At 38.6% G+C, this 24,929-nt stretch overlaps 1 protein-coding gene across 1 annotated transcript in view; it reads left to right on the plus strand.

Annotated features, from left to right (window-relative positions):
* LOC126243870 (serine/threonine-protein phosphatase 6 regulatory ankyrin repeat subunit C-like) overlaps positions 1–24,929 on the plus strand; it is a 383,629-nt gene that overhangs the window by 226,790 nt on the left and 131,910 nt on the right. Inside the window, exons 13-14 of the mRNA XM_049948195.1 lie at positions 1,629–1,727; positions 9,060–9,158. Coding sequence (XP_049804152.1) covers positions 1,629–1,727; positions 9,060–9,158 — 198 coding nt within the window. The remainder of the gene's footprint in view (positions 1–1,628; positions 1,728–9,059; positions 9,159–24,929) is intronic.

A 24,929-nucleotide genomic window follows, 5' to 3' on the forward strand; every position in this document is an offset into this window, starting at 1 on the left:
ATATATATTTTACCATAAAGACTTATACACATGAACACTGCATGAAGTACAAAGGCAGACTGAATTAAACATGGCGGCTCATCAGAGCAGTTAATATTCCAAAGATTGTAATTTGTGTGGTCGATGTGACCTATTGACACCACAAAGTAATATTTTTTAGTAAGAAGCACAAACCTAGAAAGTATAGTGTTTATATAACCCAAAAATTTGTCTAGAAATTGTCTGGATAAATTTTGTCTGGGACATAAAGAATGGCTGCGAAAAACGTGACACTCATTAGCAATTGTTTGCACGGAGTTGTCATTTCATTGAAGCAAAAGGAAAGATTGGATATGAACAGAATAAGCAAACCATACTTTGTAAAGCTCATTCTTCTGACCTAATACTAATCATCTTTTACTTTTCACTACTTTACAATAGCATCAAGTTTTACTTTCCCAAGTATTGCAAGACATGCTAATCAATGCATTTGTGTGTGTGTGTGTGTGTGTGTGTGTGTGTGTTTGTTTGTAGTTATTTCTTATTTGTATTTACTAAGATTTCTAGTCAAGCTGTCTGAAGAAGGGCCATTTTTGCATACCATTGTGTAACATGTGTATCTTAGTCAGGAGTCAAATGATTCAGAGGTTGTATGGTGACTATTATGTACTTGTTCTGTTAGTGTAAGCCTATGTACACTGTCTGGAGGCAAAAGAGCCTTACATAGTGTGAAGCCAAATACCTTTAGAGTTATGTTGAGTAGGATATTGTAATTTCAGAAACATTTATCATGAACTGAAGAGATGGAATGGAATAATCCTAAAATTGTGTAATAATGCAAGGGGAGTATCTGCCTCAATACTTTGTCCTCTGCTTTGAGACTTGCCTTTTCTGTCACCAAAAATTTATCTTAGCAAATGGCCTTATACAGGAATATAAAAAGATATTGGAGTTCAAAGAACCATGAATCCACTTAGATATTGGAAATACCAATAATAATCAGCTGTGAAGCAGAAGACAACCAACTAAAATGGAACAGGTAACAAGAAAGCTTTCATCTCAGCACTGCTTGGCATTGATAATGGCCTGCACCATTTTAGAAAAATATCACCCAATATCCTTTGGGATTCAACTTCTCATGCAAGATATGTTGCATGCAGAATAGAATCAGAGTCCTCCATGTCAAAGGTGGTGCTCAGAAAAGTAGCAAGCTAGCATCACCTCAGTATGACTGGAGAAAGTCATAACATCAGACATATTACAGAAGAGTACTCCATCAGATATTATATTGGTAACTCAGGTGGCATCCTGGTTGCATCTCCTAAGGCTATACATTATGGTAGTTAATTAGGTATTATTTTGAAGTTGCCAATTCATAATCTTAATGCTGTACTTTTTGTTACAGATCTGAGTATGTTACATTGAAGGATTAGAAAATCATTTGTGTTTTTCTTATTTTTCTCTTTTCTCAGATTTGTTTTCTTGTCATTGTACTGTATACATCACAAGTTTATTCACTAGATGTAGATGAAAATACACACACTAAGTAAAATGTTTAGTAACTGGTGCACATTTTGTAGTAGACTTCATCACATTATGACTTACTACTGGCCATTCATAAATGACTAATTGCATACTTCTTCTTTCAGCATGTGAAAATTTTACTCAATGCTGGAGCCAATGTTAATGCCATGGATGTGAATGGTGCAACTCCACTCCTCATAACTGATAAACGTCACTTTACACAGGTACTGCATTGTCTTTATTGGTCTGTGCTAGTAAACACTGCATATAAATTGCTGTTGTTAAGAGGTGCTGTGAAAATTGTCTAGTTAATGAATTGGGAAGTAACTGTCAAAGGTTTCCCCTTACAACATTGTGACATTAACTTAATAATTATTTTCTTTTCAGTCCTCTGTACACAAATAAATCTTCTCATAATTTTTCTCTCTCTCTCTGAGCAAATTTCTCTTAGAAGAGAAAGTTATATGTTCTATACAGATTTAGTGTTTCTAATTAATCTAATTTTGACCAGTTTTTTATTCTTAAGGCAGAACTGGGAAAAACAGTGTGGACATGAAGATGACAATGTGAACTGCAATAAATCACACATTTTTTAGATTATTAAACAGTTAAGTTTGAAAACATTTACACTTTATTTCATTGCTATTTCAGGACCAAGAACCTTCTGGGAGGTCAACAAAAGCTACTCCTCAACATGAATTATTTTGTATGGATAGCTATGAAGAATGTTTTGTAAGATTTTATGCTCCATGATCACAGGCATGTCCAGCATTTGGGCTATTACCTGTACATTGCATGTTTGCACACCACCATTCCACCCCTTCTGCAGTGCTGTAGCCACATATTCAACAGATGTAAGATCAACTGCTTTCCTCCCACTGCCAAACTGCACTTCAAAAGAATCTGTCTTTTCATATTTTGTAATTGTTTTGTCCACACCCATAGGAGACATTGGACAAATGTCTTTTTCCATACCTTCAAGTGTCTGGAACTTCTCAGGACTACTGGTGCACATTCACCATTCTTGTAAAAGAGCTTTACCAGCATAACATGATCATTAGTGGAGACAGTCATGTTGGGCATCTTGGATGCAAACTCAGCAACAACTATGTGCTGTCTGTCTGTTCGTGTGCACATTCTGATGCTTACAGTGCCGTCTATTGGCCAAATTTTTGATAATTTTTTTCCCATGATGTTTCTCCCTGCATCAATAAAATTCTGTTCAAATTTGACGTTATTCTGAGCAGTGTATCTCTTTGCACAACGTTTTGAAACTGGAATTTTATTTATGCAACCCTGTATATAATGAAGTTTAAAAATTAAATATCTTGATAATGCCTTAAGCGATTTTTACAAGCAAAATATCTATGGATTGGTATCTGTGAGTCCTATTTAACTGTCATAGTAGATTTTTTTTTTATAAATATCTATTTTGAATTACAGGTGGGAATGTACATCCATGCCTAGAAACCTAAATTTTCACAAGTATAAGATATAAAATATTGAAAGTAATGGCTGCATAGCTATGTAAACTTAGTTGGGGATGAGTAAATGTACTTATTTTTAACTGTTTATATTTATTGGTAACACAACAATGGTAAGTAGCATTTACATGAACAACATCATTATTTATGAACAAACTGTCTAAATCAGAGGGAAACTTAGAACAGCACTAGAAAACTAAGCAAATTTATGTGAAAGTTCATATATAATATATGTTATACCCTTATGTTTATAGTTTTAAAGTGTATATTGAAAATCAGAAATGTGTGTGCTTGACTCATGTAAATGCAAGGGTTTAAATATTGGTGCCCATTTTGGCATGGGGCTTACTCTTTGGTAGTCAGTCGGGGTTGAGAGTTGGAACAGAAAGTATGTATGTGCAGTAGTAGGTTGCCACATAAGCGAAGCAGAATATTTCTAAGTATTTGTTCGTGGATTTGTGGTATTTGTGTGTATTGATAGAAAACACTCTGAAATATTTTCAACTTTGTGACTTAGCAGATTTCCTGTCAAGTGAACTGGTTACATTGTGGTGTTGTGATATTCATGCATGTTGGGTTAGGGGATCTAGCCTGAAGTTTAAAAACTTTTCTGCAGTTGATTTAGAGAGTGTTCTGCAGTCAGAATTTAGTTAGTTAGCAACTGTGGAACTTAAGTTAAGACTTGTGCTAAAGGAACTTATTTAGTTTCTGTTGTTTTTTGGACGTTTATATGAACATAATATACTGTTACAGTTTCATTTAATCCCTCCCTCAGACAGTCATTATTAACTGTGATAAGTGTTACTTTATTTGAAATAAACTCAGTTTTGTTGAAATTTGAAATTCTGTGAGTAGTGAACATTATTTTCACCACATATTCTTGCCTTCATTTATTTGACCTTGTTACTGAATTCTTTTAGGGCAAATGTGACAGATGAGTTGGTTGGTCACTAGACTGTAGCTAACACTTAAAAAATCCAAACACACATTTAGAAGGTCCTATAAACAGTGACTTCTCAATTTACAATTTATTATTCATCCAGTTGCACATAGAGGCTCATGAACTATTTGCAACAAAATTTAGCTTGTGCATTCATTAATTATTTATCTGTCCACTCACATGTTTTGGTCTCATCAGGGATAACAACACTTATCAATGAATATTCATTTTTGTGTACATAGACACATAGTTGCAGGGTGTTTCCTGACAGCTGACCTTCTTTTGGTGCAGCTGGGCCATAAATTTCTTTTGTATGGTTCAGTTCAGAATGTTTCATTAGTTGTCTGATCTATCTACCTGACTTTCAGCATTCTTCTGCAGTATCAAATTTCAAAAGCTTCAACACTATGTAAAGGATACATTGTTAACCTTTATGTAGCGGAGCATGAGTAGCACTCCATCCTTTTTATAATATTGTCATTATTTTATCCTGGATTTTCCATTCTTTGATTTCAAAATCTTCTATACGCTTCTTGTTTTTACTGTGTACAATCAATATTTCATTTACATATAAGACTACATTCCAGTGAAACCCTTCCAGAAAAGTCTTCTTGATACTTTAAGTTTATATTAGATGTTATAGTATTTGTAAGAGTGCATGTTCTTACTTTTGTTATCATCAGTTATTTCACTCCCAAAATAGTAAAACTCAACTACAACTTTCAATGGTCTGTTTCCTAATCTAATTCCCTCCACATTATTTGCCACAATTCAGCTACATTTCATTACCTTTGATTTACTCTGCTAATTTTCATCTTGTGACCTATTTTCAGTACACTATATATACTATTTAACTGAAGTTTCATGTTCCTTGCTGTCTCTGACAGAAACAAAATGTCACTGGTGAAGCTTAAATTTTTTTTTTTGCTCTCCCTGAACTTTAATTCCTTTTCTAAATTTCTGATTTGTTTCTTTTACTGCTTGTCTAATACGTGGTTTGAGTAACACTTCTTCTCAGTTAACTGCCTGTCTTTCATGCCTTTCAGCTCTTATAACTTTTGTCTGCCTTCTGTATAATTTGTAACTTTCATTTCATTGTATTTTATTTTTCCTTCCTTCAGAATTTCAATCAGTGTTTCCCAACAGTGTTGGATTATGGACCTAAATTCTGGAGAAGCCAGGAAATATATTGGTAAATCCCTTTTTCTTCCCTTTGAATGTACACATACCTAGCATTCAAAATGACCACTACTACTACTAATACTACTACTACTATTATAACTTCTAAGGTGATGATGATGATGACAATGACTACCACTACAACTACTACTGGTAATAATAATAATAATAATAATAATAATAACAGCAACACTTGTATTAGAAACATACTGGTAAAGTGGGTGTTTCTGCAGTGTTACTTGAAAACAAGTTAACTCAATGATCTTGCTTCTTCCCAAATCTTTTGATGGTATCGTCATGCTATGTGTCTTGGGTTTCAAGTATTCGCATTCCTGGTTTTTCAGTTGTGGTACAAGCAAAAAACTTCCTGTCAGCTAAATTACTTGTTTCAGGAATGGTGGCAATTACACTAAATAATTTGAAAGCTTCTGTGAGAATTTGGTCTGTTTCATTTTCAATCATTTTTGATGACCTCTCCCAAACTGATGGAGTGAAATGTTTCTTTATACTGAGAAGAAAATACATTCTCCAGTTCTACATGCAAATGTGAGTGACTGAAGGATGCTCCATACTTTTGAAATAATGATCTGCACTGTCTACAGACTACAGAGAAATGCCAACCATAACTGGAAAACTGAATTAACATAATTTAAGGAATAGCAGTTTATCATAATGTGAAAGTCTTGTTTCCAGTTGCATTACAATATTATCCAAAACCTTGAAGTACATGCTTTGTATTTTGACATCAATGGATTGCCAAGGTATTCATCCATCATTTCAGCTCTATTCATGGAAACTTTAGCTTGCAAATTAGTAGAGAGTTTTGAGGAATTTAAAAAATTGACCAATTTATCTTCATTTCCTAAGTTTCTCATGTAAGCTATGCATTCTGAAACAGTATTTTTGCAAAACTGTGCAGCGCTGGTCTTTTTTCTGAAGAATGTTGAAAAGCAGTTCAGTGTTTAAAAATATGCTTTGGAAAACAGAGAGAAGAAAAATGAAATCACTCTATGAGGCTATTTTTGAAACCAAATGCTTCTCTTGCAGTCATTGCTCTAGAAACTGGACTGTCAATGATTTTATTTAAAACCTCAATTAGCCCTGGATGGTTTTTGTGAATGGCAGAAATTGTTCTGATGTTACAGTTCCACCTTGTTTCACTGTTCGAAGGAGTGTGTTTACCAACAATAATGTCAAGAATTGCAGTTCTTTTGGAAGACTAGAGGAAGAAAGCAGGAATACCATGAAAGGTGGAGAAAAAATCCTTAACAGTGTTACACAAGAACAACTCTGTTGCAAAACTAAATTCAAACAATGTGTAAAAATGTGAGTAAAAAGAGGTTTTGGGGAGGGGGGCAAATCTTAGCTCTGTCACCATAAAGTAAGTATGAACATAGGTTTGGGCTACCAGTTTGTTCTTCATATCACAATTCTGAAACTCGTCACTCAGCACAGTGAATAAAGCAGCAGCAGTTCTAGCTTGGGTAACATCATGAAAACCAAAAAATGTTCTTGAATGTCACCAATGGAGTCCACTAGTCTCTGAACGATAATGCATTGTGACTTGTCTGAAATTTCTATTGCTTCATGCACAGTGCAGACATAAAATGATATTCTGTCCAAACCTGAATGTATATATCCACAAATCTATTTATTTATACATTCAATCAGTTCCTTTTGTATAGATTTTGAAAATCACTGGATATCACACATTTGCTTCCAGTGTGCTATCAAATCTTTGTTTCTGTATAGCACTGAAATTTCTGGTATTCAGGCAATCCTCTTTCTCTCTGAAAGCTAGCTCTTGCTTCCACAAATGACTGTGAAGTCAATTAGAATTTTCATGATGTCTCTGTTAGCTTTCACTTTACTGTTGTGCCTGATTTTTATCAGTTTGTGATGTTCATTAAGCAGCTCTGATATACTAAACACTTGTTTGGATAGTTCTATATGGGAAATAAAACTTCTTAGATGATCTTTAGAAAAAGCATGCCGTGCTAAACCTCTAGACAGAGTTTTCAGATTGTCAAATGGGCAGCACATAACAACTTGTGCTACTCATACCATGAACTCTGTAATAAAAATGTTTTAAACTTATCTTTCTGAATGTAATGCTGGAGTTGGATGTCTTTTCTTCAATATTTAATGTAACCCAGTTTCACATTTCCTTGGAAATGAAAGCTCCTGAAAGGAAGTAATGAGTTCTTCACTTGAATGTGTTACATCAGGACTTGTACAAGGCTGGGCTTCATCCATGTTCACTACACATAGCACAATGAATTTAAGAGAAACCCAGTGAGGCAGAATCACAGCTACTAGCCTCCCACATGGTAGAAGTGCACAGTGACACAGCTACAACAACCTGTACCCCCTCTTCCACTCCTAGTAGTGAAGTCATGGTTACCATGGTGACTGAGTACTAACTGGTGGCCTGGAATGTGCCTAGCCTCGATGCCACATGCTTCAGCCTTCATCTGCCTTGGTTTAAGCTTTCGAACTTTCACTTGCTGTCTAGTACAGCAGTTTGGAATCAATAATACAAGCTAACGTCTTTCATGCTTGCTGACAAAAGCACGTTAAGGTTTATTTTGAAAACCATTTTTTCTGCTACTACTTCAACACAGAAAAGTGAGATGGCCTGGCCTCTGATCAGCTGCCACTGCTTTGTCACTTTCCTCTGAACACAAGTATCTTCCCATACATGTGTATTGCCTGCTCCTGGCTTAATAAAGTTCGTTGCCAAAATGTGATTATCGTCGGTCACATCTTGCAGCAGAGACAAAAGCATCTACCACCATCTGAAGATGTCAAACAGTTGCACTGTTGAAATATTGTGGAAGTTGCACTACATGATCTGGTGGAAAACTGAAGACGTGTCTTTTCAACAGATCTGTCTGTGTCCAAATACCAGAGTTATTTATGTATTTGACCCATGATACAGTTCTAAATCAACCAGCAATCAGTTAATAAATAATCTTTAAATAAATCAAATGAGATTTTTGAGGTTTTACCTAAAAATGTTGAGTAGGAGGTGAGGATATCTGCATAAGAAGGCACTGGATAGCCAATATCTACCTATATGCTGTCTGTGGCATCTCGTTCAATGTTGGTGATGTTTACACCATGGTCAAGACCTTCTCCTTTATGCACTTGCAACAGGAAGTCATTGCATAAGCAGACAATGATAATGTTTAGTATTAGGTCTATAGAACAGCAAGGTAACTGTTGCCTTTGTGGGTACCTGTAATAGCATTTCATTAACCACAGAAAATGTGAACCAAGCATGTGAAACTTTAGCTAATTAGTTATGCATCTAACAATGTTTTCACAGTGTCTTAGTGCAGTAACATCTTCACGGGTTTTGTGCAGTGTATGACCAAAGTGTGAGTGCAAAGTTTTTGGGAACTCTGTCCTCTCTTTCATAGCAATACATGTATTAGGACAATCATCTGTTAATCTATTGTGGAGCAGACATTGTGAGATTTAAATGCTTGCTACCAATATAAGGAGATGGACTGTGATAAACTGGCACTTCGTCAGAAGATCAAAAGAGAGAATAGCCTCTCTGCAACATTGTGCTCACACTGAAATCTTATTGGTAAGAAACATGTGAAAATATTAATGAGAACTTTTATTTTTATTTTAATATTCTACCTCCCTCCTTCCTTTCTCTCAACTCCCTTTCCCTCCTTCCTCATTGTCTCCCACCTCCCCATCCCTGCCCCTTTCCTCCCACACTTTCCCCCTCCCTCCTCCTGCCTCCCTGCCCATGCCACCCAACTCCCCCTCACTCTCACACACACTCAGTTCTACCTCCCTCCTTCCACCTCCATCCCTTCTGTGGTCTCTCTCTCTCTCTCTCTCTCTCTCTCTCTGTCTCTCTCTCTCTCTCTCTCTCTCTCTCTCTCTCCATTCAAATGCCTGCATAGCTGAAACTATGTTCTTATTTCCAGATAATCAAGTTATTAGTTGATGCTGGAGCAAATGTGAATTTGAAAGATGTCCATGGTTGTTCACCACTTCAAAAAGCAGTTGATAATAGAAACTTTGAGGTATTATTTCTCATACTGTATCATACAAATAATGTCAAATTGTGCTACACATAATTTTACAGCCTTATTTTTTCTAATAATAGATTATTGTACCAAGATGTTTAATTAGCTTTTTATTACACCATTAGGTATGAAAATATTCTGCTATAATACATGCTTTTTGTATTTCTGATTATACAGTCAGTAACGTAATTGCTTTTCTTATAGGGTATTTCTAGTACTTGATTTCTGTCATCTCTCTGCTGTGGACCTTGGTTATGATTGTTCCCTATGTCTATATATATGTCTTTGCTCTGTCTTACTTCAGAAAAATAAAACCAGTTCTGGAGTCTTACAGAAATCAGTAGGAGACTGAATTAAAATTTGTCATTCAGTCTTCCATTCATACATTTTCTTCCTTAAGTCTTATATTTTAGGAAGGCTTCAGGATTCGTTGGATGAACTAAGCTACACCTTAAGAGATAGCTGCAGTTATCATAATCTGTTTACATAAGCTGTACTAAATAATAACTCCACAATAAGACGCTGTGGCCATTCATTCATTCACTCATTCATTGTGTTTCATAGATCCCCTACAAAAGGAGAAACTTCACAGATGTGGAATGAGTAATTATACATTAAAATGTGACAAAAGTATCATAAAAATGTAATCTGTATCACATATTATTAGTTATCTACAACTGTAGTAATAAGATAATTGTTAATATGGAATACAGCTTATCTACCACTATACTGATTACCTCCCACCATGAACCATGGACCTTGCTTTCAGGGGGGTGGCTTGTGTGACTCAGCAATACAGATTCCTGTACTGTTGGTGCAAATACAATGAAGGGGTATTTTTTGAGAGGCCAGACAAACATGCAGTTCTTGAAGAGGGGCAACAGCCTTTACAGCAGCTGCAAGGGCAACAGCCTGGATGACTGGCTGAACTGACCTTGTAACATCAACCAAAATGGCCTTACTGTGCTGGTACTGTGAATGGCTGAAAGCGAGGGGAAACTATGGCCATAAATTTTCCTGAGGGCATGCAGCTGTATGTATGGTTAGGGCATACAGCCGTACTGTATGATAGGGCATGCAGCTCTACTGTATGGTTAAATGATAATGGCATTCTCTTGGGTAAAATATTCCAAAGTTAAAATAGTCCCCCATTTGGATCCCCAGGTGGATGTCGCCATCAGGAGAAACAAAACTGGATTTCTATGGAGTGGAGCATGGAATGTTAGATCCCTTAATCATACAGGTAAGTTAGAAAATTTCAAAATGGAAATGGATAAGTTACAGTTAGATACAGTGGGAATTATTGAAGTTCAGTGGCAGGTGGAACAGGGCTTCTGGTCAGGTGAATCAGGTGAATGCAGTTATGGGAACAGGATAGGTAATCGGGATATAGAAAACTTAACTGCCATATATGTCGTAACTCATATATATATCTAAAAACAAAGATGATGTGACTTACCGAACGAAAGTGCTGGCAGGTCAATAGACACACAAACAAACACAAACACACACACAAAATTCAAGCTTTCGCAACAAACTGTTGCCTCATCAGGAAAGAGGGAAGGAGAGGGAAAGACGAAAGGATGTGGGTTTTAAGGGAGAGGGTAAGGAGTCATTCCATTCCCGGGAGCGGAAAGACTTACCTTAGGGGGAAAAAAGGACGGGTATACACTAGCACACACACACATATCCATCCACACAAGGCTTGTGTTGCCGTGGTAGGACCGAATTCTTGCCGAAAACAAATTCGGATATAGTCCCCTATAGGTCAGGTTTATAGCTCAAGCGTAGACCAAGTAGCACCCATGGGAGAGCTTCCGACTAGAGACGGTCATGGAATCGAAGGGCCATCTTGAGGGTTCGGTGCCATCTCTCCACCAACCCATTGCTTTGTGGGTGTATTTTTTTAATACTCTAGATATTGCAGAGGATGCTGAAAAGGGAGGATTCGAACTGTCGACCCTGATTGGTAGTGATAGTGGTCAGGCACCTGAAACGAGCAATCCACGAGCCAATGAAAGCCGTGGCTACTGTGTTGGCAGTAATGTTAGGGAGAGCGGCAGCCTTGATCCAGTGAGACAAACGGTCTATAGTTGATAAGATATATCTTTGGCCCTCTGAAGGAAGAAGAGGCCCGATCAGATCAATATGTACATGACAGAATCGTCCTGCAGGAATGTCGAACTTGCCCATAGACGGGGAGGTGTGTGGCAGCTGATCTTGTTGTGCTGGCAAGCGACGCAGCTGCATGCCCAGGTTTGACAGTCCCATTTGACATTTTTCCAAACAAAACATTCTGACACGAGATGTGTGGTGGCTTGAATGCCCGGGTGGGCTAGGTTATACAGGGTGTCGAAAACCTGTCGGCACAGCCTGGGTGGGAGCAACGGACGTAGTGTGCCGGTTAAAGAATCACACTGCACCTCATCGGAAACACCAGGAAATTTAGTCTTTGTGAAAACAAGTGATGTTTGTGGGACTCATAGGAGAGCCTGAGAATCTTCATGAGAAGCTTGGAGGGAGGCCAGATAGGAAAGACCAATGATGCGGGAAACAGCACTGATCCGTGATGCAGTGATGTTATCTGCACCCTTGATGTAACGGACGTCCGTTGTGAATTGAGAAACCACGTCAAAGTGGCGGTAATGTCAAGGGGTGGGTCCTCAGGTGGGTTGCAGAATGCTTCTGCCAGTGGTTTGTGATTGGTGAGGACAAAAAACGAACGTCCCTCGATGTCAGGGTGGAAATGTTTGATTGCCTCGTAAACAGCAAGGCACTCTCTGTTGAATGCAGAATATTGTCTATTAGTCGTAGATAGTTTCTTGGACAAGAAATGAAGGGGAGAAACCATGTCGCCCTTTCATTGTTGCAAATCTTCCCCCACCGTGATGTCGCTGGCATCCGTAGTGATGAATAACTCGGCCAAGGGGTCAGGGTGGGAGATTGTCACAGCGTGAGCTAAAGAAATCTTCAGAGCCTTGAAGGCCTCTAGCACTGGAGCAGTCCAAGAGACAGGTTTGATACTGGAAGTTTGTTTGCCTGATAGCGCGTCCGTCAGAGGTGCCTGAACAGTGGCAGCGGAAGATAGATGGCAATGATAGTCATTGATAGTGCCGAGGAAATGTATTGCTCTTTGGAAGTAGCTGGGGGTGGCAGAGATGTGACTCAGTGGAGATGGTGTAACCTAGGAAGGAGACTGACACCTGGTGCAACTGAAACTTGTCTTTGTTGACCTCAACACCATTGGAGTTCAAGGTCTGGAGGACCGTAGACAGATGATTTTCATGTTCCTCCTCTGAGCTGCTAAAAATGAGAACATCATCCGGATAAGCAAAGCAAAATGCAAACTGTTGCAAGATAGAGTCAATGAAACGTTGCCACATTTGCGTCGCGTTCTTTAGGCTGAACGGCAGTGTGATAATAGCCATCTTAGGAATATCATCCGGCGCCACAGGGATCTGGTGGTAGGCATGTTTACAGTCAATAACACTGAAAATTGTGGTGCCCGATAACATATGAGAGAAGTCATTGATGTTCAGCACTGGGTAATTGTCCATGATGGTATGGGCATTTAAGCATCTGTAATCGCTGCACATTTGAAAAGATCCATCATGTTTGGGGACGAGGTGGATTGGTGAAGACCAGTTGCTGACTGAAGGTTGCGGAACACCTGCCGCCAAAAGTTCATTAATCTGCTGACAGGCCACGTGCAACTTGATAGGGTTGAGGCGTCGGACCTTATGTCTAATAGGAGGGCCACTGTGTCATTCCATCAGTGATGGAAGAAACTGAGATCTGCACATGAGACTGGTTAACGTCCTGGCGCCGAGTCTTCAGACAAGTAGGGCGTGACAAGGCATAGCCATTAATGCAAGTCGGGAAAGGTAGCATGAAAGTCACATGTCTTTTATGGGAGCGCAGTGTGTGCTTGTGTGGAGGAGGTGGGTGCATGTGTAGCGCTGAGCGAAGGGGAACGGGTGGTGACTGTCTGCTGTTAACCTTGCACTGGACTACCAGCTCACGCTAGAGCAGCACTGGCGTTGCACGTGGGAACACAATGGCTCGTGGGTCATGTGGCCAGAGAGTGAGAGAGGGGGAATGTTTATTGACACGCGCAGTAGCTGTCCAAGAGGTGGGCCAGGTCACTATATGCGAGTGACTGTCATTAGCAGCACTGTTTGAAACACATGGCACATGTCACTGGATGAGGCAAGCACGGCGGGGGTTGGGGGCTTGGAACGTCACATACAAGTAAAGTTTGTGGACTAAACTGGTGGGAGTTTGAGCTAGGCTCAGCTGAGCGATCTTATTGAGGTGGTGGTGCTGTGGACTGCAGTTGCAGAAGCAAGGTACGAGCCGTGACGAGCTCACTGTAAGTGGATGTAATGCTTTGTTTCAGCTTATCATTGACCCGATGGAGTTGCATCACTGAGTCGTATTCTGACAGCAGGTCTATAACGCAGGTAACAATGTTACCCACGATGGTGGAGCACTTGCGTATGATGTCGTATGTTGTGGTGGAAACAGAACATTGGACATAGTTGCGGGTGAACAGTATGTGAGTGTTCATAGGATGGTGGAGCACTGAACCCTGTATGACATTCGGAGATAGTTCATAATGAGACAAAAAATCCATACCAAGGATTAGTTCATTGATGTCGGCAATGTAGAACGTCCACAGAAAACATAGAGAAGGTAGAAAGGGTCCCTGTAACTTTTACTGAACCTGAGGTAGGTAACATCAATGCATTGACAGCTTGTAGAAGTGACTTCATCTGTGAAGAAGTGGGTGGAGTCATCAAAGTAGGTATGATTGACACATCAGCACCAGTGTTGACCAGAAAAGCTAGACCTGACGCAATGCCAGTCACATAGAGATGACCACTTGGCCGGACAGAAGAGTGAACGGAGTGTAGTGTAAGAAGACGCCTGTTAGGCTCCCTGCAGGACTTGGCGTCTCTTAGTTCCTGCGGTCGGCGTTTGGGTGTTGGCATGGCAACCTGCACTTCTTGGCGTCATCGCCGAACACTTTGTGGTACCAGCAGAGAGGGTGAGCTGGGTGAGGAGGACTTTGAGACTGTGACAGTGAGGGTGGCTTGTCCTCGTTGATTTGTTCCGGTAAATAGACTGGTACATAAGGTGTGTGGGCAATCCTGGAATGCTTGGACAGTGGAGAGAGTGAACCGACACTACCAGGAGAAGTAGACAAGCCCTGCCTCTGCCAGCCAAATGTCGGTATGCAGGGGCGGGTGTGCCGACAAACAATGTGGAATGAACTAGCTGATGTTGCCGCAGCAGCGAATATAACTGATCAGTGATGTGTAGGGGGCAGCTGATGGACTTGAATGAGTGTGGTAACAGATGGAACTGTACATCGGTAGGTAGTTTGGAAGACCACACAGCCCATAGCATGGCGTCAGGCATGGTATGCTCGTTCACGAGTTATCGAAGGTGGTGCCAGAGTCGTGAGCGGGTGCGTTCTCCCTGGTGCTCCTTGTACAGAATCTTGATTATTAACTCTTGTGATGAGCAGGCAAGTCGTTCCTTTACAATCTTCTTTTCAAACTCGTATTTTGGTGCAGGCAACGGTGAAAGGAACAGGTCACAAATCAAATCCGAGTGGTTGTGAAGGTGTGTGACAAGGCAGAGAAACTTTGAGTTGTTGTTAGACACATGATGTAACTCGACTAGCTGCTCGTCGATGAGCATGAACCACAATGCTGGATTGTCCTCATATAAGGGTGGTAGCTTTGACAGGCGGTCAGGAGGGGGTGATGATGGTGGCTTCGGTGTCTCCTGGGGTAGAAGGTGAACTGAGGTTAAGTCAGAGGCCGGCGCGGTAGGCCCAGATTTAAACCGGGCAAGCGAATCCTTAGTAGCAGCAGCTGGCATAGTTACTGTGTGTCACGAAAACATGGCACGACAGTCATGAACGGTACCGTGGAAATGGGTGGATGGACGGCACGAGAGGGGCCCAGAAACTGGACCGTGAGTGACGAGTGCTGGATGGAAATTACCTGCTTCCGGAACAGGGCGAGAGACCAGCGTGGCAGACACAGGCAGTGCTATGGGAGCGGCAGGTGGTTGAGTGACTGGAAACGGATACCCACGCAAGTGGGGAAGGGGTGGGGGGGAAGGGGGTTTGAGAACGCCACTCGCATGGAAACTATCTGATGCATAACATGCCTGTAGTGCATGTGACAGGCCACTGAGGCGAGGTAAGGATTCCATGTTACGTGAAACACTCAGTTGTGCATGTAAATAGACACAACTGGAGCACCACATGCATGGAATAGATCCGGTGCGGTTTGTAGTAATGGCAACGTTGCACACGGCCCTACAGTAGCTGATGTAGTATGCCGGTGGGTGGCTAAACATGTGTTCAATGGAGATCACTTTGTTCTTGAAACACTTGATTTGAAGTGACACAATTCAAAATATTGTTCAGTTCACATTTTAACTGTCGATTGGTCATAATCCGGTGATGTGAATCCTGAGTCCATTATTCGCTCTAACAGCATAGTTGTCAACCGTTGAAAATTAATGAGGTTAGCATACGTTGGTTGAGAATGCAAATCACTGTGCGTAAATGATGAATACGCCATTGGCGAAGAAACGACAAAACTTGGTGAGTGGAGCTGTGCTTCCACACCTTCAAACAAGACATTGTTTGGCGTAGTCATTGCATAGTGCATATAACCTGCTGCATAAACACCAGCACGGAAGATGCGAAACACAAACAAACTGTGGGGGCTCGTATGTATTTACACTTGACACTGCGTCCATACAGAATGAAGTATAACAAAGAACTGACTACAGTAAAGTTAAGTTGGAGGCTCGACAGAGCACTTAAAGTTCTCAGATATTAAGTTTCATGGTTGATATGAACTATCGATGCCACACTGTGCTATAAATACAAAATCAAATAGAAGTAATATATGAGTAGGCCTAATAATGAATAAGAAAATAGGAATGCAGGAAGCTACTATGAACAGCATAGTAAACACATTATTGTAGCCAAGATAGACATGAAGCCCACACCCACCACAGTAGTACAAGTTTATATGCCAACTAGCTCTGTAGATAAAGAAGAGATTGAAGAAATGTATGATGAGACAAAAGAAATTATTCAGATAGGTAAAGGAGGTGAAAATTTAATAGCAATGGGTGACTGGAATTCAACAGTAGGAAAAGGAAGAGAAGGAAAAATTATATGTGAATATGAATTGGGGGAAATGAAGGAAAGAGAAAGCCACCTGGTAGAATTTTACACAGAGCACTATTTAATTATCACTAACACCTTGTTTAAGAATCATGGAGGAAAGTTGTACATGTGGTAGAGATCTGGAGACACTGGAAGGTTTCAGATTGATTATATAATATAAGAACTAGGGTTTAAATTGTAAGACATTTCCAGGGATGGATGTGGAGTCTGGCCACAGTTTTTTGGTTATGAACTGTAGATTAAAAATGGAGAAACTGCAAAAATGTAGGAAATTGAGGAGATGGGACCTGGATAAGTTGAAAGAATCAGACATTGAAAGTTTCAGAGGAATCATTGGGCAATGACTGACTACAACAGTGGAAAGGAATACAGTAGAAGACAAATGGATAGCTTTGAGAGATGAAATAGTGAAGGCAACTGAGAATCAAATAGGTAAAACAACAAGGCCAAGTAGGAATCCTTGCATGACACAGGAGATATTGAAGTTAATTGATTAAAGGAGCAAATATAAAAATGAAGTAAATGAGGCAGGCAAAAAGGAATACAAATGTCAAAAAAATGAGATTGACAGGAAGTGCAAAATGACTAAGCAGGCATGTAGGCAATACTATAGAAACAGAAGAGGATGTAGATGAAGATGAGGTTGGAGACATGATACTGCAAGAAGAATTTGAGAGAGCACTGAAAGATCTAAGTTGAAGCAAGGTCTCAGGAGTAGAAAATGTTCCATCAGAACTACTGATAGGCTTGGGTAAACCAACCATGACAAAATTCATCTGTTTGGTGTGCAAGATGTATGAGGCAGGCAAAATACCTTCAGACTTCAAGAAGAACACAACATTTCCAATTCTAAAGAAAGCAGGTGCTGATAGGTGTGAATATTACAGAACTGTCAGTTTAATAAGTCATGGTTGCAAAACACTATCATGAATTCTGTATAGAAGAATGGAAGAACTGCCAGAAGCCAACCTCATGGAAGATCAGTTTGGATTCTGAAGAAATGTAGTTAGCATGCAAGGCAATACTGACCCTATGATTTCTCTTATGAGATGGTTTAAGGGAAAGCAAACGTACATTTATAGTGTTTATAGACTTGGAGAAAGATTGTGACAATGTTGACTGGTCGACTTTCTTGGAATTCTGAAGGGAGCAGGGCTAGATACAGGGAGCAAAATGCAATTTACAACTTGTACAGAAAAAAAAAATTGCCATTATAAGGGTGGAGGGGCATGCAAAAGAAGTGGTGGTTGAGACAGGTTTGTAGCCTATCCATGATGAAAAGAAACCAAAGAAAAATTTGGAGGAGGAATTAAAGTCCAGGGAGAAGAAGAAAAAACTTAGAGGTTTGTCAATGACATTGTAATTCTCTCGGAGAGAGCAAAGGACTTGGAAGAACAGTTGAAAGGAATGGACAGTGTCATGAAAGGAGGATATCAGATGAACATCAACAAAAGCAAAACAAGGAGAATGGAATGTTGTTCAATTAAATCAGGTAATGCTGAGGTATAATTAGATAAGGAAACGAGACACTCAAAGTAGTAGATGAGTTTTGCTATTTGGCCAGCAAAACAACTAATGATAGCCAAAGTAGAGAGGATACAAAATATAGATTGGCAACAGCAAGAAAAGTGTTTCTGAAGAAGAGAAATTTGTTAATATTGAATATAGACTTAGCTGTTAGAAAGTCTTTTCTGAAGTTATCTGTATGGAGTGTAGCAATGTATGAAAGTGAAACATGAATGATAAACAGTTTAGACAAGAAAAGAATTGAAGATTTTGCAATGTGGGGCTACAGAAGAATGCTGAAGATTAAATGGGTAGATCGCGTAACTAATGAGGAGGCACTGAATAAAACAAGGGAGAAATGATATTTTCCAAGACATCAAGGGATTACCAATTTAGTACTGGAGGTAAATGTGTGTAAAAATTGTAGATGGAGGCCAAGAGATGAATACGGTAAGCTGATTCAAAAGGATGTAGGTTGCAGTAGTTACTCCGAGGTGAAGAACCTTGCACAGGATAGAATAGCATGGAGGGCTACATCAAGAAAGAAAGAAAAATGGTCAGAAGTGTACAAAATGAATGACATAAATGAAAAATTCAACACTTTCATTGATACATTATCCCATTTCTTTGAAATTTCATTCCCACTAAAAACATTAACCATACGGGGGAACTCTAGAACAAACAGCTGGATCACAAAGGGAGTAAGGGTTTCATGCCAGAAGAAAAGACTATTTCATGAAATATGCAACTCAAAAAATTCCTCACCTGAAGTATGCACATACTATAAAAAAATACTCCAAAATATTAAGAAAAGTAGTAAAGGCAGCAAAAATAATACATAATGATGAATACATTTATAATTCAGCTAATAAATCAAAGGCTATGTGGAGTGTTATAAAAAAGGAATGTGGAGAATAAAGACAATCTTGAAAAAGTATAGCACTATCACATAAAAATAAATATGTAACAAACGCCTTAGAAGTAGCCAACACATTTAACAACTTTTTCATGGATGTTGCTGATAATATGTTACAATCACCCAGGCAAATGAATATAAAATAAGTGCATGTAGAGGATCAATGTACATCAGTTGTCTTTCAGAAGATGAAGTAGCTGAAGCAATAAAAGGACTAAAAAATTCCAACTCTGCAGGCACTGATGGTATACCTGCAACAATATTAAAGAAGATGCATTAAATCTAATTGAAATACCCTCACACTTATGTGACTGCTCACTTCAGGCAGGCACTTTCCCTGATGTACTGGAAACATCAAAAGTTATTCCTGTATATAAAAAAGGTGAAAGATAATGTAAATAACTTCAGAGCCATCACAAATTCCTCCTGCATCTCTAAAGTATTAGAAAAAGTTATGTATGGCAAACTTATGAAATTTATAAATAAAAATAGCATCCTATGTAATGAATAAATGGACTCAGAAATCAGAGGTCAACAACAACTGCTATTTGCTAGTGCATCAATTCCATCCTAAATCTGATGGACAAAGAACAGGAATCGATAGGAGTATTGATTGACTTGTCAAAAGCTTTTGACATGGTGGATCTTAAACTTCTTTTATCAAAGTTTGAAAAATATGGTGTTTGAGGTCTGTTCAACAAATGTATGAGTTCCTTCATAATCGTAAGCAGACAGTGTGCAACAAGCACACAAATATTGAACTAAAAACTGTATCTGAACACTTCTCTGACTACAAACAAACTAAATGTGGTGAACTCCAAGGCTCAGCAACGGGGCCCCTTCTGTTCCTTCTGTACATAAATGATCTAAACTTAAATGTTGATGCACATATTTGCAAATGGCACCACAATTCTACTAAAAGGAGACAGTAATGAACAGTTACAGCAGACAGTAAACGTGCTCACGAACAACTTAGCAGCTGGGCACAGAATAATTAGCTTGTAAGCAACAGTAATATAACCATTGCACTAAAATTGCACAATGCTCCTAACAAGGACATGTTTGTCCCATCAGTCTCTATCAATGAAGAACCAGTTGGTAACTGAAACCAAATTCTTAGGACTTTTGCTGCAGAGCAACATCAGATGAAATAAGCATATTGAATATCTCAATACAGAACTAAGCAAAACATATTACCTTCTTTGATCTTTAAAATCATGCTGTAATGAGAAAACAGTAATGATTGCATATCATACCTACTTTTATTCTTGTCTTAGATATGGGGTCACCTTCTGGGGAGACTCTAAAACAGCTTATAGCACTTTTAAACTACAAAAAAGGGCCATTAGAATCTTGTTTGGGTACAAGCCTAGAAACTCTTGTAAACCTCTGTTTAAGAAATCTGGTATTCCTCCATTACCATGTCTATACATTATGGAAACCCTATTATTCTTTAAAATAAATGTATTAGGTAAGGCCTGCCAAAAAAAAAAAAAAAACTGTTATATACATGATCACTTTACTAGACAAAACAGTAACTTACATATAACTCAGATCAGCACAGCTCTGTGCCAAAAAGGTACTTTTCACATGGGAGTTCAGCTTTATAACAAACTTCCTGAAAACATAAAAGCTATTACTGAGGTCAATACCTTTGGAAAATCTCTAAAGTCATATTTACACCATCACTGCTTTTACTCCATTGAAGAATATTTAAATTTATGAAGTGTGTTGTATAAATACTTATGTATAAAGTGTATTATTGTAACCTTAAACATGTATGACTTTCAATTGTATATTTATAACTTGACTTGTCCAATGTGTTATGCATAAGCTGCTTTGTAGACAACAAGACCAATAAATACAAATACAAATAAAAGCAGTCTTTGGACTGAAGGCAACAACAACAACAATAACAACAACAACATATCCTGATTAATGCTATTCACATTTATGCCATCTAAATTCAGTGTAACACATTAGTAAAAAAAGCTGCTACTTATGAAAAAGATGATGCCTCCTCAGTTGTATTATAGAGCTATTGCTTATCTACTGTTAATATCATAATGTTTATGTGATTACAGTAATATTTTTCAAACAAAATATCTTTCTACACCGTTAGATGCTGAATGTTATTTCTGCTGCATTATCACTTGTCATACAGCTTTGCAACAAACACCGCTACTTGGCATGTAGCTAACAGAACATTTCAACGACTGTCTCTCAATATTCAGATAATCAGCAGAAAGGTTTACTAATGAGGTATGGTTTTAGGTTTATTTTGAATTGGTAGGGATTCCCATTTTCTTGTTTAACGTTGGATGGGTGCTGGTTGAATAAGTCCATTCAGAACCCTGTAGAAGTAGGCAAAGTATACATGAAAATTATTTCTAAGACTTGTACTATGACTGTGTATATCACAGTTCAGTTGAAAATGGTTTTTATTATCAGCAACAAAAACCATTAAGCAATAAATATATTGGGAAGTCAGTGTAAGAATTCTAAGATCCTTAAAAAGGCTTGTACAAGATTCAAAGTTAGCTGCTTTACACAATATTATTACTACACACTTCCGCTGAACAAACTCTTCATTTACTCTATGTGCACTCCCTCAGATGATAATTGTGAGACAACAGGGACTGAAAATATTTAAAATTATTCCATGCTCTTGTCTTCAGGTTAACAGAATGGCAGATGCTTTATGGGCATAACATGCTGAAATGAACTTCTTCACTAGTTTACTCTGTTTTGACTCAATTTTAACTTGTTATCTGACTCAACCCCAAGGAATTTTACACACACTGTGCTTCTTTCAGTACATGACTTTTAATGTCTACTTCTGGTGCTAAAAAGCCATCATTGTTTATCTGTAATTATATATCAAAATCTACTCACCAAGAGGTGGCAGGAGAACACACATATTTTTTAAAAAAGTATTACAGTTTGATGCAAGGTTTCAGAGCCAGTGCCTTCTTCTTCTGGCAGAAGGTTTGAAAGGGACAGAAGAGGGGTGAACTGTTTGCTGTGTCCCAGTTGTAGGCCTGTTTAGCTGTCACAAGAGCTGTGTTTGCTAGGGTTGAATCTGGACCCTTGGCTGGTGTGCAAGTGTCATCAACAAACATTACCATTTTTGAATTGCTCTTTAAAGTCACTGGAAGATTGTTTATTTAGGTTAGAAACAAGAGTGGACTCAGACCATTCATTGATTGACATCTCTGTCACTGAGTGTCAGTAATGAGGCTTGTGGCTAACAATCGTATGACAATGAATAAGATATGAGTAATATTTAAAGCACTGAACTTCCATTTAGGCGGAGGAGGAATCAAATTCACATTCGGTCACCCAAATTTAGATTTGTGATGGGTTCCCTAAGTTGTACATGGTAAATGCCAGTACAGTTTCTTTGAAAAGAACAATCCCAATTTCCTTTTCTGTTCTTGTCTAATCCAAGCTTTTGTTCCATCTTTAGTAGCTTCATCATCAGTGGTATTTTAACGATAAATTTCCTTCCATCCTGACAGTCCTCTGGTCTATGTTGTCAGCCTTCCTACACCAGAGGCATAATTTTTCCTTCATATAGCTTTCAGCTGTTCTTGTAAGATGGAGAAGTCTTTGTCACTACAGGAAGTAGAACCTTTGTTATTGATGTGACAACTTTAGAAATAGAGCCTCTAACCATATGTTTAGTAAAATCAAAATGAAATGTTATCTGAAGGCATGGTCCAGCACTTGGACCACTGCAGTAACCCTTCACTCTGGGTAAGCACTGACACCAGTAATGGCCAAATTAAATGGCTACCTTCCTGAGCAACTTGATTGTTTATCAAGAGGCAGATGGTAGTAGGCATCAGAAAGGTCAATTCCTGTAAGTCAGTTAGCCATGACTAATACAAATGAGCTCATAATTTCTGCTTTTAATTAACCACTGAGTGAACTGCCACCACACAAGTGGCACAAAGTGTAACGGACATCTAGCAGCGAGTGAAATGTGCCATGCAAATCGTGAAATCATAGTACTCGAATCACTACAGAAAAAACTGAAAGCCACAAGAGAACATGCTCTGTTGTTGGAAAACATTATTAAAAGCCTATCTGACCCATCACATAAGGAACTCGGTGAACTTCAGGAGTACAGTGAACCAAAGAAATGTGCAAAACCTAACTTTCTTTTCAGTGAGTTAAAAGTTCCGTTAAGAAATTCATTTCAACATCTCATTACATATTGTGAACTTAAAAATGTGGATATAAGCAACTCACACCAAGACTACGAATCGGAATCGGCGGGCAGAATATTTACAAAACGTAATAAGTCAGTAAAACGTAACTGTCTCGATGTTGCAAACAAAGTGACTCCTAAAAACTTTGGTGGGCCTACAGTTTTGCTTGCTGACAGCCACGGAAGAGGAATTGCAGGAATTCTTCATTTCCAGCAGGAAATATTACAAGTGTTGTGAAACCTGGAGCAGGCCTAAAAGAAGTTTTGAAAGACTATAAAAACAATAATTACATGACACAAAGTGAATGCATTGTAATATTGGGCGGCACAAATGATGTGTATAAGAATGAACTAATAGTAGTAAACAGAGTGCTAAGAGATGCACTGTGTACAACAGAGGATCAAAAAGTTATTGTTGTAGGCATACCACACAGACATGACCTTACTGAATCTTCTTGTGTGAACAGAGAAATCCAAAAAGCAAACAGGGTGTATAAAAAGATCTGCAAGACCACTTCAAATTCTTTTTTCCTCAGTATTGACGATCTTGAAAGACAGCACTTCACAACACATGGAATGCATTTAAATAAAAGGGGCCAATCATTGCTCAGTCAAAAGATCAAAATATTAGTGAATAGTGTTTCTCCCAGATGTAAGAAAAGTGATCCTATTCCACTACCACTGGTAAAGGACATCTGCAAAGTATCTTCCCTACCATATACTCCAGTTGCAGCAGTAACACAACATCAGATATCACTGAGTACAAAAGAATGTGTTGGGAGAGAAGAAGCTGTAACTACAGTTACAACAGGTGATCCAGCTGTCCATTCTACAGCAACATTTGAACTACCTACAGTGGAAACCCAGCCACTTAGATCATGTCATGAACAGGAAGAAGAGAAGAGACCTCCAAGAGTAGAAGCAGTATCAAGTGTAGCGGGCAAACGGAAAACTGTACCTCCATTACGTCTAAATGATTTTTTAGTAGAAGGTAGCAAGGGAAAGAAGCCCATAAGATAAATAGTGCCAGAGATTTAATAGCCTCTCGGCAAAATAGTGCATCTGTAAAGAAAGACAGGTTTGATTTTATATTCTGTTATCTTAACTTTGAAGGAGTAAGGGATAAAGAATTTATTGTCAATGACTTTGTATTTGAAAATAAGTTTGATATCTTTTGTTTAAGTGAACACTGGGCTAGTGAGAGTGAACTTACATTTATTAAATTTGACAATTATAATCTAGCCAGTAGCTACTGCAGAAAATTGCATTTAAGAGGTGGTGTGGCAATCTATGTTAACAAGTCATTTAGCGGCACAGTCAATAGATTAGATCTAGAATTTCTGTATGATGAACAAAACTTTGAAGCTGCTGGTATAGTAATAGACAGTTTTAAGTTAGTTGTAATTTCCCTGTACATGTCACCTAAGGGTATAACCAATGTATTTTTAGAAAAAACTGGACCTGCTGTTACATGTACTTACAGATACTAGATGATATTGTGATAGGTGGAGATGTGAATACTGATTTCGATGTTACAACACAAAAACGTACTGTCACTGAACTCCAAAACCTACTAAGACAGTGCAACTTACATTCAGTCAATAACAAGCCTACAAGAGGACATGCATGTCTTGACAAAATTTTTGTAAATTTTAAAACAACAGATGAATCATGTTGTGTGACAGTATTTCCATATTCTGATCATGATTAAGTATCTTTAAATTATACAAGTAGGTTCCCTCTTGATAAGAGTAATGTAAATAATCCTGTCCCAGACGTTGTGGTCACTAGACCAGTCACAGATGTGAAAATTGACAGGTTTTGTATGTCCCTTTCTAACAGAGATCGGTTTGGCCTGTGTTATGATGACACACATTATACTCTAAGCAATTATCTGCCATCAAA

Source organism: Schistocerca nitens, chromosome 1 (genome assembly GCF_023898315.1).
Source record: "Schistocerca nitens isolate TAMUIC-IGC-003100 chromosome 1, iqSchNite1.1, whole genome shotgun sequence".
NCBI classification, from domain to species: domain Eukaryota; kingdom Metazoa; phylum Arthropoda; class Insecta; order Orthoptera; family Acrididae; genus Schistocerca; species Schistocerca nitens.